Source organism: Xenopus laevis, chromosome 4S (genome assembly GCF_017654675.1).
Source record: "Xenopus laevis strain J_2021 chromosome 4S, Xenopus_laevis_v10.1, whole genome shotgun sequence".
Taxonomy (NCBI): Eukaryota; Metazoa; Chordata; class Amphibia; order Anura; family Pipidae; genus Xenopus; species Xenopus laevis.
The window spans coordinates 91603448-91623887 of record NC_054378.1 but is presented as its reverse complement, the minus strand read 5'-3'; the positions used below and the strand labels follow the sequence as shown (position 1 = coordinate 91623887).

Sequence of the window (20440 nt, the reverse complement as noted above, 5' to 3'; positions counted from 1 at the left end):
TTATACCCCACCTTAGGATTAATAGCTGGAGGTTGCTCTTAGGCATAACTGTCCTAAAGTGAAGGGACCACAGTGCTGAAGGAATTCAGCCTTAGTATTCACTCCCTGAACTATTTCACTGGAGGGGATCTGGACCATTATTGTAACCCAAAGGTGTATCTTAAACCTACCCCAATAGTGCAAGGTTTAAAGTCTGTCTTGATTAAATCTGTCTACATATCTCTACCTTGAATCTGCATTACCCTGCTGTGCTTGACAATAAACTTTTTCTATGTTCAAGGAACTTCGACATCATAGGGCTGATTTATCAAAATGTTCATGATTCTAAAACAAACCGTGGTGGAAAAACATTAACGCGAATATACTCAGACTGTTTGAGCTTCAGAAGAATATTAGTATTTAATATAGAGAAAAACAGAGAAAAGAGTAAATCTCTCTGGTGTGCAATTTTTTTTCTGAGAAAAAGAATATTTTTAAATGAACAAGTGTTTGAGAAAAAAAATGCCCAAGTTTAGTTGCAGATTAAATTTTTTGCCCTCACATTTTTTAATCTTGACCTTGAAAATTACTAAACAGGCCTTAATTTATACTTTAGTATTGCAGCAGAGGGGTGTATTTGCACAGCACCCTTTAACTTCTGATACTTAGTGAGGGCCTTGGGAAGAGGAGTCCAGGGGGAGGATTAAGCCAGAACCAAAGCTGTGGTCTAGGCAATCTCACTTTTTTTAAAGCTAATGGCGAAGGAGGACTAAGCCCTCTGACTGAACCAATGCCCATGTCAGGAGACACTTATCCAAAGAAATGCAACTATGCAGGTAAGTGCCAGCCTTTGAATACTATGACCAGAGGTAAATTGTTAGGAACCACCATATGGGGTTTACCTTGACGTGGTATGGTGGCTTACCAATTTTATGATAATAACTTTGTAACTAAACCGCTGTTTTTGTAAACACATACAGTTGCATCGATACTAGATTGCTTTTAAGACAGAGCACCAGGGAATGTGCATTGATCAATCCCTCTTATTTTTATTATTAACTTATTAACATGTTTTCTTCATTTCTTCATGCTGCCATTGTGTTAACTATTATTAGAACAGTAATGGTAACTTAAGATCTAAACAATGGTTCGAATATGCCATGGAAAACAACATTTTGACACATTTTATTTAAGTATATGAGAGGGTAATTAAAAGTTCTAAAATAACTAAAAGAGTTTTTGTAACAGGTTTATATTATTTTTGACTCAGTAGTTCACTTCTTAAATGTTAATGCTTCATTGGATGTGGACGTGGGTAAACCAAATTTTCCTTGTCATTTTTCATGTTGACTTGATTTGTAAAATCTCAAAACCACTGATACAGTAAATGTTACAAAAGAAACAAAACAACCAGAACAAATAAAAGAATGCTTACCTTGTAACTGAGATAACTAAGCAAGATAGTTTCAAAAAGGCTTATTAATGCCACTGTCACCTAAAACAGATGGAAAGACAACAATGGATTTCTATTTTAGTAAAATAATTGAATGTTTTGCTACTATCATAAATACATTTAACTGGTTTATGGAAACAGCTTTTAAAAGGCATTTAGGCTAAAATGGCGAGGTTAAACATCCAAATATTGTCACTTTTCAAGTCAAGTGGATTTTATTGTCATTTCAGTCATTTTCTGTATATATCAAAGTTGGGCCAGATGAAAACTAAAATATGTACAGAATGCTATCATGAACCATCAATATATAACACACAATACATTCCCTGAATTTACATTTTCCCAGATTTTACACCATTTTTTCCTGGTCCCCTGAAAAATGGAGGTTCTACTGTATTATTTTTTATTTATTGTAAAATAGCAGTTTAAATGCTAAGTAGATCATCATAATCCTGACTAATTTGTCCTGCAGAAATGACATGCAAAATAAGGTAATTTGTTCCTCTTCAAAGGAATCCAGGTCTTGTGGCACTACATTAAAATATAAGAATATACTTAAAGGGATACTGTCATGGGAAAAAAAATTTTTTTCAAAATGAATCAGTTAATAGTGCTGCTCCAGCAGAATTCTGCACTGAAATCCATTTCTCAGAAAGCATTTCTCTCCTAAAGGGCAGGCACAAGTCACATGACATGGGGCAGCTGGGAAATTGACAAAATGTCTAGCCCCATGTCAGACTTCAAAATATAAAAAAATCTGTTTGCTCTTTTGAGAAATGGATTTCAGTGCAGAATTCTGCTGGAGTAGCACTATTAACTGATGCGTTTTGAAAAAAACATGTTTTCCGATGACAGGATCCCTTTAACTTTTATTTTAAACCTTTACAAACATATTACGGGAACAGAAGAACCACTGAACTCTTTAAATATCTGTAGATGTTGGAGGATTAGAAAATCTTTTAAGGACCCAGTCTAACTCTTGTTGCCTTTTAAGTCAAGCTGCTGGAGATGGGCAGATGTATCAGGAGACTTTCTTCTCACTTGGACCTTATTAGGGTCAGAAATGCTGGTACAGTTAATAATTTTAATTAATTTTAATATATATATATATATATATATATATATATATATATATATATATATATATATATATATATAAATAAATATTTTTAATTAATTTACATATATGGCAATATAGCATTGCTGTAGACTAGATTATACATGTTTTGTAATCAACATGTAGAATTTACTGTCAAATATAAAAAAGCTTAGTCACTTATGAAACCAAACATTTAATTAGGTTTTTAAACTTGGACTATTTAATAAAACTCTAACTTTTCTAATTTTTAAATAAAAACAAATTCGACCAACCACAAATTTACATAATATATCAAAAAATGTAACAGAAAAAAGTCAGTGCAGGAAAAGTTGTGACAAAATTGTGAAACAATTCTAATCATGCAACTTTTTCGAACTGCTGTTAAAAAGCCCAACCTTTTCAAATTGTCATTCAAAAAGTGCAACTTTTTTTGGATTGTCTCACAAAAATCTGTCATAATGTCCTAAACCCATGAAGATCATTATTTTCAGATACAGATTTTTAGTAACTTTGGAGCATAATAAATTTTTCGAGAAAAATGTTTTCCTCTTAAAAACCCTACCAGAATATATGAGGCTTAATAAATAGGCCCCTTGGTGTAAATGTTGTGTAAATGTTGAGAACTTTATGACATCAGCAGATCTATATTTTTTTTATATTGTTTTAAATATCTATGGGGCATATTTATCAAGGGTCGAATTTTGAATTGAAAAAACATCGAAATTTGAATTCAAAAAGACCAACCAAAATTAAGTCAAAGTTTTTTTGGGTCGAATAGGTCAGTTTTCAATTGAATAGGTCCGTATTCGGCTGAATTCGAATTGTAAGAATCGAAGGAATAGAGCATTCGGTTAAATTCGAATCAAAGATTTTCACAAAAAAAACTTGGATTTTTCAAAGTCCACCAATTGACTCTAAAGTCCGCCATAGGCTAAAACAGCAACTTGGCAGGTTTTAGATGGCGAATGGTCGAAGTCAAATTTTTAAAGAGACAGTACATGATAAATTTGTACTATTCCCTAGTCAAAGTACACAAAAAATAGCTTGAAAGTCTATTTTTTTTTTCATTCGAAAATTCACCTCGACATATCTATATGTTACTTGTCACATATTGGCTTCTATACTAAATATACAAAAGTCCCCATTAATATAAGTATTATAACTTATTTAAATATGGTAGTCACAAATGCTAGAGCACTAAGGGGCACAACACTGCACCTCTTAAAGCATCATATACTAAGCACCTTTTATAGTCCAGGGCAAACTACACTTTATGATTTGTATTTAATTTCTAATTCCGTTCTAAGATCAGGATTCCGGTTATGCGTTGTTCTTACAGACATTCCTACAGTTCAAGTAAGGGCAGTAGCATAGTGGTTTGCTCTAGCTTTTTGCACTTTCTACCTAATAAAAATTAGTAGTGGACATATTTTATACACAAGGTTGGTTCTAATAAGCTTTAAATATTCCTTCAGGTGACTGCATTGAAAACAGATCTAAAATATCAAAAAATATGTTACATGGGACAATCTTTTCAAAATTCATATTATGGTATATTTTCCAAAGCAGAGGAAGAATATGATTCAGGAAAATATGTGCAAGATCACTATCTTAACTTTCAGCAATACGTGGTTTGCATGGGACTTCTAAAACAAATGTCAGAAATGATCAACCTGGTGCATTAATCATTGTGACATTTGTGAATGTTTTAGTTTCTGTCCTTCTGCAATGAGATAAATGCATCTGTTTTCAACCCATTCCATGCTCACTTATTCTACAAGACTTGAGTCAGGGCTAGGCAACAAGAATCTAATGGAAGAAGTATCCCCCAGGCACATTTAATGGAAGGTAATGAAAGGGAAAAGAAATAGGAACAGCTATGGGGGAAATTTACCAAAGGGCGAAGTGGCTAACGCTGGCAGAAATTCGCCAGCGTAACGTCATTTCGGCACTTTGCCGATTTACTAACGGTAGCTGTCGTAAATTCGTTGCGATAGACTTTGGCTCAACTTGGCACTCCAACGCCAGGCGAATTTTCGGTCTGGTGAAAGAGCGTTACTACGCAAATTCACAAAGTTTTTGATTTTACTGACCGTTACCTCTATCGCCAGACTTGCCCTCGCCACCTCATACCAGGCAAAGTGCAATAGAGTAGATAGGAGTTCCTCAAAAAAAGTTGAACATTTTTCTAAGTCTCAAAAAACGCTGGCGTTTTTTCCTATGTATAGGGTGATAGACTGAAAAAGATCGTAATTTATTTTTTTGGGGGTACCCTCCTTCCCCCCTACATTTGCTAACATATGGCACCTAAACTATACTGTGGACATGTGTAGGGAATTCTAATAACTTTATATAATTTTATTAAGGTTCCCTGGCCTTGTGTAGTGTAATGTATTTGCTGCAGCATATACGGCCTTTGTACTTTAACTGCACACCGAATGCTAATTAGCCATCGCTAGTGTAACTTCGAACTGCTGAGCGTAATTTCACTGGCGCAATTTCACCAGTGTTCGGTACCCTGTGCGCTACTTCAGATCTTTGTGAATTAGCGTTGTCCAGGCAAATTTACGCCTGACGAAGTGTTGCGATGTGCGCAAAGCCTGCGCTGGCGAATTTTCGCCGGTTAGTGAATTTGCCCCCATATATCTAAAGGTGATAAGGTAGTGGTCAACCTTATAACAACTCACTGCCCATAATAATATACACGAAGGAGTAGTATATGCTTTCAATATTAGTTCAGAGCTAGTGATTAGCAAATTTTTTCAGTAGGCATCGATTCACGACACAATTCTGCATATTTTTTGTGAAACAGCGCCAACTTGCTGCAAATGAATTAGTTGACACAAAAAAAAAAAAATCACCACAAGAATAAATACTATTGGTTTTGGAGTGAGAAATTACTTGAGAAAAAATACCTCATGACTTTTTCAGCAAAGCAAAATACAGTAGGACAGATGTGCTCATCATTTTTCAGAGTATTTAAGCCTAATTGAAACCCTTTTAGGCACAGAGCCAATTTGAGTCCAGTAGCACTCTGAAATATATTTTAGATGACTCTAAAATCAAGTCTCTAAACTAGAGCCTTAAAAAATGTATTGTTTTTCAACTTCTCTTCTAAATGTTTTAGATTCTGGTCTCTAATTTTTAGTACATTTTTGACAATTATTATTTTTTCTTTCCAACAATTAGTTGTGGTAACATGAAGAATAAAGAAGACAGACTGAATTTGTGATTGAGATAAATTAGCTTGAAATACATGTAATACAAGACACTGATGATAGCATTAGTAACACATTTATCATGCTTCTACATTTTATTATACCACAGTTTTTTCCAGTTTTTCTTAGTCTGCACTTAACTGAAATTGCTAGAGTACCTAATAAAGAGCACACACTGTCTCCTTACACTTGGAATGTAAATTCTAGTTTTCCACCATGCAGTTTTAATTAGGCATTTTTTAAAATCATTATTTAAAGAAAACTTTGAGGGGGTTGTTTATTAAAGTCTGAATGCTAAAAACTCGAAAAATCAAAATGCTTAGTGGAATAAAACGAGATTTATTATACCCCGAGGCTGCAAAAAGTCTGAATCCAAAATTACTCCCTCGTCAACATGTTGAGGTCCTTTAGAAGTCAATGACAGAGGTCCTATTTGCAGTTTGATGATATTACTGTCTGAGCTAGGTTTTGTACAATAATCTGAACATTTCATGCTTTTCCACAGATTTTACAGAAAATTCTGATTTATCAGGCGTCAAATCTGAAATTTTTTTTTGTGTGACAATCCCAAAAAGTTGAGGTTTTTTTTGTTGATCCGTTTTTTACATGTTTTTTTTATTGATAAATAAGGGAAATCGTGGATTCTAGTTCGGTCAAACTTTTTTTTTTTTTTTTTTTTTAAAAATCTGAACCATTTGGATTTTTATAAACAACCCCCTGGAACTCAACCTTTTTGCAGAATACCTGCTTCTTTTGAGTCACACTTTTTAACTTCATAATTAGGTTGCATTACATAACAATATAATACAGTAAATGCAAGATAGTGGTAAATGCAAGATAGTCATGTCTCTCATGTCTAGAGCAGAGAAAGAGACAAGGGTTAATTTTTACTCATTAAATGGACATGAAAAGGAATACTGACAACATAAGTGAAAAATCTTAGGTAGGATAATTAAATGGAACACATTTTCGTATGTATAAACATCTTTTTCTAAAAGTCCAGGATCTAAGCTTTCAAGTAGGGAGCCATTTCTTCACCATTCAATGTCATATATTTTACAATAGTATATTATAGAATATTCCATTCCAAATATAGTACAAATAGTGATGTGTGGGTTGACCCCAAACCTGCAATGAACCTCAGGTTTACTGCTGATTGCATCTGTCCCTGCCTGAGTGGACCTTACAGTCTATATCTCTATCACATTATCTCTTAAATTTGCTTATTTGTATCAGCAGCCAATCAACCTGCCTATTTTTTTGGGAGTGTGAGACATACAACACATCAAACGGAGACTGTCATTAAATACACTTATGGAGAACAATATATATATATTGTATATACAGTATACTGTGTGTGTGTGTGTGTGTGTGCGCGAGAGAGAGACATAGCAACAAGCGTTCAAGGTTACCAGAGACTGTGGACGTGCATAAAATGTATTATTTATTACATGTTTGTGAATGAAAATGATTTTAATTTGCAATGTCTCTCAAGAGAAGAAGAATAATAGAACTGTACAGGGTTTTGCTAACTAATCGAGTGTAAGAAGAGTTATGTGTACAGAGAAACACAGTTAGCACTGTGTAAATCATTTTTGCATGGTGTTGGATTTCATCCATTAATTTAGGGAGAAATTAGCAAGTACAAACAAGACTTTTACCAGCCATTTTGACATATTTGACATTTGTAAAACGATGAATGTCAAGTAAATTGTTTTTGGAAAATGGTTCACTGTAAATGATACAACAAATGTCATGTACAAGTTAAAGAGGTAAAAGTAATCCCTCATTTCCATTTATGTTAAAATATATTTGTGATGTTCCACCTGACAAAATACACCTATGGCCTTTTACTAAATGTTATAATGAAATAACATTTAGTAAAAGAATTGTTATATAGCTTTAGGCAAGAACACTCTGAGAAAGGCTGGTAACAGGGTGACCCAGTGCTTTAGTTGCTGTAAATATGTAAATAATATAAGTCAGATTATCAACTCAAAAGACATTATTCAGTACATTTTGAATTTTTTTTATGCAATGATATGTAAAAGGTGGGTTTGACCTGATTTAATGTGTTGCACTGGGACTGTTTTATGATTTCTGCAGTAAAATCAGTGTCTAACTGGCACCCACCTGAACAGAGTATAAAACTCCAATTCCATCTCGGAATATTATATGCAATCTGATAAAATTGTAGCCCCTCAGCAAAAACATTGAATCATAGTCAAAAAGATGACGTACAATAGTTACTGTATACAGCTACCTTTATAAATTACCTTTTTCTGACTTGTGTTTATGTTATAATACTCTTCACTCTGAAAAACCATTTACAGAAAACATGAGGGGCCCTTCCAAATGGGCCTGTATTTCCTGATTTACAGGCAATTTTATGTGGTTTTCCAATGTGTCAGAAAAAAATATTTCACATCCGGCCAAAAAAAAATATATAGAGTTACAAAATGCTATATTAATGCTACTTTGAGAAATAATCTATTAGTACTGCCCTGTTAAATAATTGCCTTGAGCAGCTGACATGATCTTAAAAACACAATATATTTTTTTTTAATTGATCCATCCGCAGCACCATGCCTTCCTTAAGTTGTTTAAGATCTCCATGGTTCAGTTTAACCATGTCCTTGAGTTTGGAACTACAATGTAACATCCTAAGAGCAGTTTCTTATAAGCTTGTCTTTGTGTGCTGTGACCATGAAAAGACATAAACTCATTGTCATTTGTTTGTTTAGTGTTCTGGCTCTCCACATAGCTTGTGTCAAATAAACTTTTATTATCTTTTACCTCAAGTAGTCTCCGGTAACTGAATTTCCTAACAACAGTAGTCAACCTTAAAATAGTTTTTGGTTATCTGCATTAATATTTATACACGAAACAGTGTATTACCTGCATTCCCCATACAGGAAGGCTTCTGTTCACCCATATTATAGAAGACCTAAGAAAAATTAAGGTACAGTATAAATATCAAACAATATACTGCAACCAAATAATATGCAACAATAATTTGTTAGAGGTGAAATATAAAGGTTTTTTTACATTTGTACTTTCCTATAACAAAAAAATTATAGCCTCAAAGAACATTTTTTAACAGGAGGCATTTTATTTCAGCTGTGCCTGGATGACCAGCATATACAGTACATTGTAGCTGTACTTTCCTCAACGGTGCAGGAAATCTCTGTCACTTAAAAACTGGCCAATCATTTTTGATGAAGATGCAGAGACCAATAATGTTCTGTGGTACACCTCGTCATCACTTATTTGATATTTTCATTCAGCTTTAACCCTGTCAGCACTTACATTTTTTAAGGAATTGTTCAATATAAATTAAAAACAGAGTAAATAGGCTGTGCAAAATAAAAAATGTTTCTAATATAGTTAGTTAGCCAAAAATTTAATCTATAAAGGCTGGAGCAAGCAGATGTCTAATATAACAGCCATAACCCAATTTCCTGCTTTGCAGCTCTCTTGGTTTCAAATGATTGGTTACCAGGTAGTAACCAATCAGTGGCTTTATAGGTCATAACTGTTTGCTTTTGAATCTAAACTGAATACTGAGGATCCATTGCAAACTCACTGAACAGTTATGTCCCATGTGGCCCTTAAAGTTGCTGACTAACTCAGAGTTAGAGAGCTGAAAAGCAGGAAGCAGTGTTCTGTTATGTTTGTTATATATCCGCTAACTCCCGCCTTTGTAGATTACATTTTTTTAATTTGCACAACCTATCGATTTACCTAGTTTTTATTTTTCACTGATCTGTTCCTCTATACACATTAATGCCTTACTTAAGAGGAATATGCTATCTGGCTACTGATGCAACCCCTAAGGCAATGCTATAAGACAAGACAATGTCAGGGTTTCCTTATGTCACTGCCTGCACTTGTGTATAATTCATCAGAACAGGATGAAACATGTAATGTTATGTGTTTGTATTTCAAATAGCAATGTCAGTTTTGTTTTATATTGTACTTAAATTGTATTTTATGGGATTATAATTGCATGGGTAAAATTAAGGCAACGTTTTACCCTTGCAAAACACAGCAGGCAGACACAACAGTGAATGAGAAATAATTGGGGTAAACCGAGAAAAAACCAAGTGGGCCCAGCCCTTTATGCTCCCTGCATGCCACCACTGATTCCAAGAAGAAAAAGGTATGTGTGGAAGGGGGCAGTGGAGGGGGTTGGGGCTTGAACAGGAAGGGGCAGAGGGGGCATTAAGGGTGCAAGGGGGGCCCGGGGTGTGTGTGGGGGCCCTGAAGAAGCAAGTGACATAGCAAGTTCTCTGTGCTGAACCAGTGCACAAGTGGAGATGACTTTATGTATCCAACCCACAGCAATCATAATAATTTATGTTTCTCCCTTGACAGAATAATTGCACATTTATTTGGTTTTTTCCACTAGACAACATTTTTATGTATCGAACATCCACAGTTCACTTCAAACCTAACCATAAAATTGCTGATTGTTTCATTGTACCCCAGCAAATAGTTTTATATGAACCTTTAAAAGAAACAAGTATTAAACATTTCTTACCATCCATCTCCTTTAGAAGGGTTATCAAGCAGGACCCGCACTATATATAGCATGCAGCTGAGGAGTTTTAATGAGAAGTTGAATAGCCGGATTCTGAGACCTGTGAAACATCCAAAAGGAACAAATCAGTACTCGACATATACATTGAGCCTAGGAGATATGATTATTGCATTGCTGAAATAAATTTGGCTTCGGATGAAAGCTTTAGTAAAATAGTAAAAATGTTTGCCTTGTATTAGTTAATTTTTTTTTTTTTTATTAGCACATAAATTGGCACTTAATTGAATTGAAAGAAAAGTAGTAACCCCACAATATCATTAAAAATATGTTGTAGAATTAATTCACTAATTAATTTACCCTTAAGGTGCAACAGTTAGAAAAAGTGCTTAGTGCTTCATGTGCCGTTAAATTAATTCTATACCTACACACCACCAATTTTACCAAAATGAGTTCATGAATTCATTTAAAACATCATTTATAGTTTATTCAAAAAAAGTGCAAGTGCTTATATAACTTCAATTAATTTAAGAATTCATTGATTATCAATTAATTGGTTTAAGTGCTAGTGCTAATAAATATCAAAAATTAATTGAAAAATTTGATATTATTATAAAAAGAGGATCCTATATATCTCAGCAATTCATGAATAAAAAGAATGGAAAAGGAAATTAGATTAGAGGTGGAGTTGTCCCAAAATCTCCTAAATAATGCTTTTTTCTGTCTAATGCCCTGGGACACCACACGGAGAGAAAGGCAGGACTCTAAGGACTGCAGTCTTGGTATTTTAACTAATCTGTAGAATGATATTGTGAGATTTATCACTACATATAACACACAAAGTAACAATATACAAACTATAATAAATAAACATTGGCCAATTTTCAAAGAAGATAAGACACTGGGCCCCATACTTCAAGATAAAGTTGCTGTATGTCACAAAAGATGTCCTAACCTCAAAGACATGCTATCTAAGAGCCATTTCCAAAATCAGAAAAAAATCATTAAAAATAAGGGATGTTTCCCATGCGGTGAATGTAATATTTGTGAGAAACTACTGCCAAAATCTAATTTTATTGATAGATTTGGAAAGAAACATGAGGTTAACAACTACATCAATTGTAGGTCTAAAGGTGTGATGTATTGCTTGAAATGGCCGTGTAACAAAAAATATATAGGAATGACTACGCAAATGGTTAAAACAAGATGGTTTTGAATTTTTGATATTTATTAGCACTAGCACTTAAACCAATTAATTGATAATCAATGAATTCTTAAATTAATTGAAGTTATATAAGCACTTGCACTTTTTTTGAATGAACTATAACTGATGTTTTAAATGAATTCATGAACTAATTTTGGTAAAATTAATTGGTGGTGTGTAGGTATAGAATTAATTTAACGGCACATGAAGCACTAAGCACTTTTTCTAACTGTTGCACCTTAAGGGTAAATTAATTAGTGAATTAATTCTACAACATATTTTTAACGATATTGTGGGGTTACTACTTTTCTTTCAATTTAATTAAGTGATCAATAGTAATTATTCCTCTACATATCTGGATCTAATAAATGTGATAAATAAAATTAACTATAAGAATAAATTTTGGTTCACATAAATTGGCAATAAATAAAGACCAATGCTTGATGTTGATATTGTTTGTCTCAGAAGAGGTGAACTTTTTTATTGGCCATCACAGCAGTTTTCCTAATGTCCTTGGACTTCCAATTTTCTCACTCCTCTGAGCTACTGTAATATTTATATAGTCAAAACCATTTGCAAAGGCTCCACATATCTGAGATTTGTGTCAACTTCATTAATCCTTTGCTAATGTGACATCATGGGGCAAAAGAATTGATGTCAGGGATAGGACCATGATGTCAGGTTGCAGGACTATAATGTGGTGATTGGCAATTGATAGATCTCTACTTCAATCAAGGTGAGCCCTGTCCAGATTTCCTAATTGGGCAGGCAGTTTTGACCCAGACAGCCCTTCTGAAAACTGGACTCAAAACTGCATAGGTGGCAACCTTATTAATTCCAGCCTCAAAATTACAAATATTGGGGTTGATTTAGGATAATTTCTGCAGTTATCCCCATTATTGCAACATTGTATTCATGATTGGTGGATGACATGTCATTCATGGCAAGTAATAAGGACAAGGCACCCAATAGCACTGAGCTCTGCACATTGCGCTAGATTACCATTATGAATTCACTTGACATGGGGCAGCACACCATGAAAAACACCTTTTCTACAGTGAAGGTCAGAATGTGTGTAGGCTTGGGTTTCTGGTTAACAATGGTTTTTTTTTTATAATGATTCCCTTTAAATATAAGCCATGACAATTTGCAATGGTCTTAGCTAGTTTATGTTTTTGTTTCATCTTTATTTATAAACAAAGCAATGTGTGCACAGTTGTCCCTAGAGAATAAAAAGTCTAGACAGGCAAATATCCATTGCTTTCCAAAATAAAGTTGCCCTTTTGACACCCGTACAGCTATCTGAAGCTAAATAAAATGTTCATATTGCTATGCTAGCTTGTTTCTACAACTACGTCTTGTTTGTTGTTATCAACTTTCACAAATACACACAAACAAACATATTTCAGGTCCCGCATCAAGCTTATTTTTTGCCAAATAATCTTCCTGTAGGCCCTGGCAGGAACCACGGTGTCTGTATTGATTCCTCTGGTGTATCGTTATGCACACCAGCTACAGTCCATAAAATGATTAATAAGCTACACATCCTGGGGAATAATTCTCATTAAAAAACAAATCATATGGAAATTCTGTTGCTAAGAGATTTAAAGGAAACATCGATAGCAAGCTATTATTGCATTTCTCTACAACACTGAATGGTATGGTGAGCTTGATAGACAAATCATGATGAATTATACCTTCTCAATTTGATTATACTGCTCAGATAAAAAAAGATAATTTTAGAGCACTCTCTGAGAATTGCTATTGTTTGTTTTCAGCACAGATATATTCATGAGGCGCTTTTCTTGTGTTGATAAACTCTAACTAGAAAATAGGGTTTGTTACCACATAATAATAGAAAAGATAGTTAAAGTATTACAAATTCACTGCTCCTTAGCCATACGCTGGTTTTCAGAAGTGTCTAAAAACTGTTCAGACCCACTCTCAGACCTGGAATAATCCATTACAAATCTAGAACATTTTGGAGAGTGTTGAGGGCTCTTAACCCATTCTTTGAGCCCTGATCTGAATGTCAACAGCAACAGAGATATTTTACTTTTAAATTGTTCTGTTCTAGCTAATATACAGTACATATTAGCATACTGCTCTTAAAATATATGACAACTTTGAGTCCTGATAAAGGATCCCATATATGAACATTTGCTGTCTTAACAGTCTTAGAAAGGCAATTTGTACAGTACATAGCTAGATTAATGGCTCATGTATTCCATCATATTCAATGTAACATCATATGTGGTGTGCATCAGGGTTCTGTATATGGTCCAGACAAAAAATGACCCATGGGAGAGTATCAAAAACAATTTTAAAATTAAAATTTCGAGCGATTTTTTTGTGTACTTCGACTAGGGAATGGTCCAAGTTCGAAAATTTGAGTATTGAAATTTATCATGTACTGTCTCTTTAAATATTCGACTTCGACCATTCGGCATCTAAAACCTGTCGAATTGCAGTTTTAGCCTATGTGGGACCTCAAAGGACCTCAAAATTTGGAGTCAATTGGTGGACTATGAAAAATCAAAGGTTTTTTTGGAAATAGAATTCAATCGATTGCGCTATTAATTCTATTCAAATGATTTGAATTCGGCTGAATACGGACCTCGAAAATGGACCTATTCGACCTTTGTCTTTTTGAATTCGAATTCGAAAGTTTTTTCAATTCGAAATTCGACCCTTGATAAATATGACCCTGAGTCTACTAGAAAAAACATTTAAACATTAAGGGGATTATTTATTAAAGTCGAATGCTAAAAACTCAAAATAATTTTAGTGGGGAAAAAAACCTCTAATTTTTCGAGATTTATTATACCCCGAGGCTGCAAAAAGTCTAAATCTGAAAATACTCCATCTTCAACCTGTCGAGGTCCTGAAGAAGTCAATGGCAGAGGTCCTATTTGCAATATAAAGATATTATTGTCTGCGCTGGGTTTTGTACAATAATCCAGACATTATGGACTTTTCCGAAATCACGAAAAATTCAGATTTTCCAGCGTCAAATCCAAAAAAGTCAAGTTTTTTTCTGATTCGATTTTTTTGGTTCCCTTATTTATTGATAAATAAAGGATAAATAAGATTCAAAACATCAGAAAAATTCAGATTTTGATAAATAACCCCCAAGACAGACTGGTTTTGCTTCCAATAAGGATTAATTATATCTTAGTCTGGATCATGTAGAAGGTGCTGTTTTATTATTACAGAGAAAAAATTATTATTTTTTTAATTTGGATTATTTGGATAAAATGGAGGCTATGGGAAACTGCCATCCCATAATTCAGAGATTTCTGGATAATGGGCTTCGGGATAAAAGATCCCAAACCTGGTTTAGGGGCAATTTCTAGTGAATCTTATGTATGTCGTCTTGCCAACTTCAATAGATACATGAATGGAAGGATATGAATACTCATAAGGGCTACTCATACAGTAAGTGCTAAATTGCTTAAGTGCAGTTGCTTTTAGCAACTAATCAGGTCTTTGCTTTAATTTTACAAATTGTAGTAGACTATGACATTTGCTGATTGCTGCACTTTCAATTAATCATTTATGTTTTTAATCAGCCATCAGCCAATGAGTATATGGTACATGAGTCCTTATATTAAATGGATATTGGCTTCCATAATAAAAATGTTACCCCTCTACATCATAGTGGAGTTGAACAGGAAGTTGTCAGCCATACCAGCCATGTCAGGTAACTAAATACAGACAAATCTGCATTAGCAGTGAATTCGATCAGTTTAACACATGACACAGTCACACTTTTCCATCATAAAAAATGAAACCTGCAACTGTCAAAAAGTGTATCTAGTATAGGTAAAACTAAAAACAACTGGACTTGCTGAGTAATCAATGAATATGTTTCACTACTCATCTGAGCAGCTTCTTCAGTTCAACTGACTGGTGTGGGAAGTTCTCGTCATATAAACTCTTCCACTAATCCAATCACAATGGCACATTGTAACTCTTCAAAGAGGTGACATCTGTAGAAATTCACAGAGGTGTAGATTCTGTGTAGTCACTGTGATAGGATTATCCAATGTGTCATGCAACTCCTAGAAAGAGGTGTTACTTGTGAGAGTTGCATAAATGGACGTGTGAAGTGTTCTGAAACCGCCGGGGTACAGATGTTAGAACAGCATTGTATGTAGCAGACAGGTGGTGTCGAAGGCCCCTGCCTCTGTTCAGGGATGGTTTCTCCACCTTGACATGAATCGCCTCTTTCATGCCTCGTTCCAAACCAGCGGTCTTCTTTATCCAATATTTGGACCTTGCTATCTTCAAAGGAGTGTCCCTTGTCTTTTAAGTGTCTTTCTACACTTAAAAGACAAGGGACACTCCTTTGAAGTTTTGCACTTGTTTTGCCCTGTAGAGTTCGCCCTCCTTTGCTGCACCATTCGCTTGGTGAGCAGTTGTTTTGTCTCCCCAATGTAGAGCTCTGTGCACTCCTCGCTACACTGGACTCCGTATACCACATTGCTATGTTTTTCTTTAGGGGTTAGATCCTTTGGGTGTACCAGTTTTTGTCTCAATGTGTTGCTAGGTTTGAAAAACACAGCGACGTGGTGTTTGTTAAAAATGAGTTTCTCAGACACTCCAGCTACATATGGGATGACTATGTTTCGCCTACTATGTGTCTCCGAGCGCTCGGATGAGTAGTGAAATGTCTTCATTGATTACTCAGCAAGTCCAGTTGTTTTTAGATTTACCTATACTAGATATACCATAACCTGGATGAATGAATCTTCATAGTCATACTGTCAAAAAGTGTATTTTCTTAAACAAGCCAAGAACATCAAACCTTTTGCTTTTCTTAGAACCTGTCCCCTCTCCATTCACATCCCAGGGGTTAACAGCATATATCCTAGTCTGTGAATGGGGAGAGAACTGGAGTAGAAGCAAATAAAGAGTAAAATTGTGGGGTTCTTCACCTCAGTCCCCTTCGCACTCAGCCAAACAGATGCAGCAGGCAATTTTAGTTACCTATAATTACTGCTTAGTGCACCCACAAAACTGTAAAGGCAGAACCATGATAATTGCCACCACTGCTTCAATTTGAAACAAAGTAGGAATCCTACTACAAGACAGGACAGCACATTTTTATTTTGTGTTCCTAAACAATTGAGTTATCCCAGGCAAACAACAGTACATTTTTGCGTTCTGGCTCATAAATAAAAACACTGTCGTTGGCAGTGCATGTATTTAACTCACCATTAACCTGCCTTAAATGCCTGTCACCCATGAGCAATGCATCTCTAACCCTGCCAGCTTTATCAATAAAGATCATGTCTGATTTATTTTTTAGAAACAACTTTCTTTTTTCACACACTCCTACACCGATGAGGAAATCTGAAACGTTGCCACTTTTTTACATCTAATAATTATCCACCTGGCATACTGAGAAGCACAAACTGGTGAAGAAAACATGTCGTTTTCTACCAAACAACAGCTGCTGCTACACAAAGCCAGGTTGACGATATATTTCAAGCATAAATTTAGAATGATGCATCACCTGCTCCAGATTTTAACTAAGGAGACTCCATTAATGCTTTTTCTGTACTGTGAAATAAAGACACCATTGTATGTAAATAACAGCACAAGTAAGGCTGTGTTTATCTCAAAAGGATGTGTCTAATGCCTGTTCTAATCTCAGTTTTACTGACTGTCCCAACAATTTATTGCCTTAATTTTCAGTATGGGTATTTTATGTCTCTAATGGTTCTCCTTGCATTAAAGGGATACTGTCATGGGAAAAAACATTTTTTTCAAAATGAATCAGTTAATAGCGCTGCTCCAGCAGAATTCTGCACTGAAATCCATTTCTCAAAAGAGCAAACAGATTTTTTTATATTCAATTTTGAAATCTGACATGGGGCTATTTCCCAGCTGTCCCTGGTCATGTGACTTGTGCCTGCACTTCAGGAGAGAAATGCTTTCTGGCAGGCTGCTGTTTTTCCTTCTCAATGTAACTGAATGTGTCTCAGTGGGACATGGGTTTTTACTATTGAGTGTTGTTCTTAGATCTACCAGACAGCTGTTATCTTGTGTTAGGGAGCTGTTATCTGGTTACCTTCCCATTGTTCGTTTGTTTGGCTGCTGGGGGGAAAAGGGAGGGGGTGATATCACTCTAACTTGCAGTACAGCAGTAAAGAGTGATTGAAGTTTATCAGAGCACAAGTCACATGACTTGGGGCAGCTGGGAAATAGACAATATGTCTAACCCCATGTCAGATTTCAAAATTGAATATAAAAAAATCTGTTTGCTCTTTTGAGAAATGGATTTCAGTGCAGAATTCTGCTGGAGCAGCACTATTAACTGATTCATTTTGGAAAAATTTTTTTTTCCCATGACAGTATCCCTTTAAGGTGTGCACTGGAGTCTAAGCTATGTGTGGATCTGACTAACCCTATCCAGAGGCCTGTGAAGTAAGTAGGGACAAACTTGCTCTCCAACTATATAGAAATACCAGACTTTGTGACGATATAATGTTTTAGCCATAGTTTAGCAGCCTTTAGGCTCCCATACTGGGGCTGTACATGGCAATTATATTTTGCATCTGTGTTCTAGCCAATTATTTTATACTTTTCAAACTGATCTCTTAGGATCCAGCACTAGTCTTACTAAATAAAGAATCTTTAAGATTTTTTATCTAATGCAAATTAACAAAATGTCCTCATCTGTGTTATTGACATATCCAGTGTTGATTCAGGAGTTCCCCTGCATTTTTCAGAAGCAGGGGGATGTGTTAAAAGATATAGGAGAAAATGCGTTCCTATAACTCCTCATTCTCCACACCTAGCACTACCTAAAACTAGGAATGAGAGACAGTCACTGTCAATCTAACTTACCATATTACTATTGTATGCATGGCTAGTGGCATAACTTGATGTAACTGGGCCCCACAGCAAATTCATTTTAGGACCCCAAAATATCCAAAGGTTGTCCTGTTTTACCAATATATGTTGAAATTGCTCATTAATTAGGGCCTCATGGGGGCCCATATACTTTCTAAACCCCCTGCAGCCACAGGGTCTGCTTCCTCTGTAGTTATGCCCCTGTGTATGGCGTTCTATGCACTCTGAATCACTGTTTACACAGGTACAGCAACAGCAAACCTAATTCCAAGATAGTGGCCTGTTTAGATCTCACCAGATATTAGAACAGGTTGGGGGTAGGACTTGGAAACTGACCACACAAGATAATCATCATGGCTGAAATGAGAAGAGCCAAAGGGAGCTGAAAACCCCTTTTCATTGCTAAACATGAGGAAAGGCCGCCTTGCAACAGAAGGTATTCATATGCCTAATATAATATGTTTGTATTTTAATAATATCTGTCAGCAAGGGTAATATTCCTTTTTGAATACATCCATTAATTTGCACAATATTCTTACTGCTGCTGCACAGCAGAGCTTGATACTTGACATTTTTCCCTGTTGTGGGTAAGTAGTTTCTGGGTCAGCAACTACTGATTTTTTTTTCCTTTTATATACAGGGACTATACAATGCAAGCTTCTAGCATGAAAGCATAGCTGTCAGATTCTTAATGCCGTGAGCAAATCGGCATTCAAGTGGAAGTCATCTTTGTGGCTATTCTGTCAACAGAAGGTAGAGATAAGACATTCTTCTTGGTATCTATACATAAAAAAAAAACAAAAGCAAGGAAAGAGATAGAGATTTACAGTTCCTGACATGGTTTCCCAAAACACATCATCGTGTCCATTGAGACATTGGTCTATATTTGCTTTTCTACTGTAACGGTGAACTGTACATTTTGTCGAGTTCATCAAATATTCAGGCACTGGCATATCCCACTGGCACAAAATTCAGAAATGCAGAAATGCACAGATATTAAGATGAAAAACAGTAGACCAAGAGAGTAGCACCAGAGATGGAAATCTTTTTCCAGCTGGCACAAAATTCTCAGGATTCCTACAAGGGTACCTTACACAAACAGAAATGGTAAGGAGTAAGGAGTAGTTCAAAAATATACAAAGTTAGAGCAATGAAGGGCACAGAAGGAGTGCTAGGCCAGAAATAACCAAGGAGAAATTGGGGATTTCCCATAATTTCAAAAAACACAAATTTGCTACATTTGAGCACACATGTGCTCAGCATCCATTTTGCCAGTCCCTTTATTTGAGCAGACAGAAAGGCTTGCTCTTGGGACATAAACAGGTCAAGTCCAACTAGTGGTAGGCAACTCACTTTTATAGGTCTCTCTAGGAGTCATAGATAGTTAGGCTATTAGCCAAGCAGCTGGGGCTCCATCGAGGAGTGTTGAGTAGGAGTGGGATTAGGATCTCGGGTACAAATTGCTCAGAAGTAGGGACCATGGGGGTTATTTACTAAAATCTGAAAAATTCTCACTATTTTTCTTAAAAGTACTTCGACCAGACTCCTGTGCTCTTTTTTTACCGCATTTATCAATAAGGGGCCCATTTACTTCGCTCGAGTGAAGGAATAGAACAAAAAAAACTGCGAATTTCGAATGTTTTTTTGGCTACTTCGACCTTCGACTTCGAATCGAACGATTCGAACTAAAAATCGTTCGACTATTCGACCATTCGATAGTCGAAGTACTGTCTCTTTAAAAAAAAAAACTTTGACCCCCTAGTTCGCCACCTAAAACCTACCGAAGTCAATGTTAGCCTATGGGGAAGGTCCCCATAGGCTTTGCTATCTTTTTTTGGTCGAAGAAAAATCGTTCGATCGATGGATTAAAATCCTTTGAATCGAACGATTCAAAGAATTTAATTGTTCGATCGAGCGATTTTTCGTTCGATCATTCGATCAAACAAATTGCGTTAAATCCTTCGATTCCGATATTCGAAGCCAAAGGATTTCAATGCGGCAGTCGAATATCGAGGGTTAATTAACCCTCAATATTCGAACATAAGTAAATTTACCCCTAGATGTACTCAAATAAATCTAAATT

At 35.5% G+C, this 20440-nt stretch overlaps 1 protein-coding gene across 2 annotated transcripts in view; it reads right to left on the bottom strand.

The window, feature by feature from the left end:
- kcnt2.S (potassium channel, sodium activated subfamily T, member 2 S homeolog) overlaps positions 1-20440 on the bottom strand; it is a 209442-nt gene that overhangs the window by 134298 nt on the left and 54704 nt on the right. For both annotated transcript variants that reach the window (XM_041561573.1, XM_041561574.1), the window contains exons 3-5: positions 10293-10392; positions 8648-8696; positions 1415-1474 (exon numbers count right to left, since the gene is read on the bottom strand). In XM_041561573.1, the coding sequence (XP_041417507.1) occupies positions 1415-1474; positions 8648-8696; positions 10293-10392 (209 nt within the window). The remainder of the gene's footprint in view (positions 1-1414; positions 1475-8647; positions 8697-10292; positions 10393-20440) is intronic.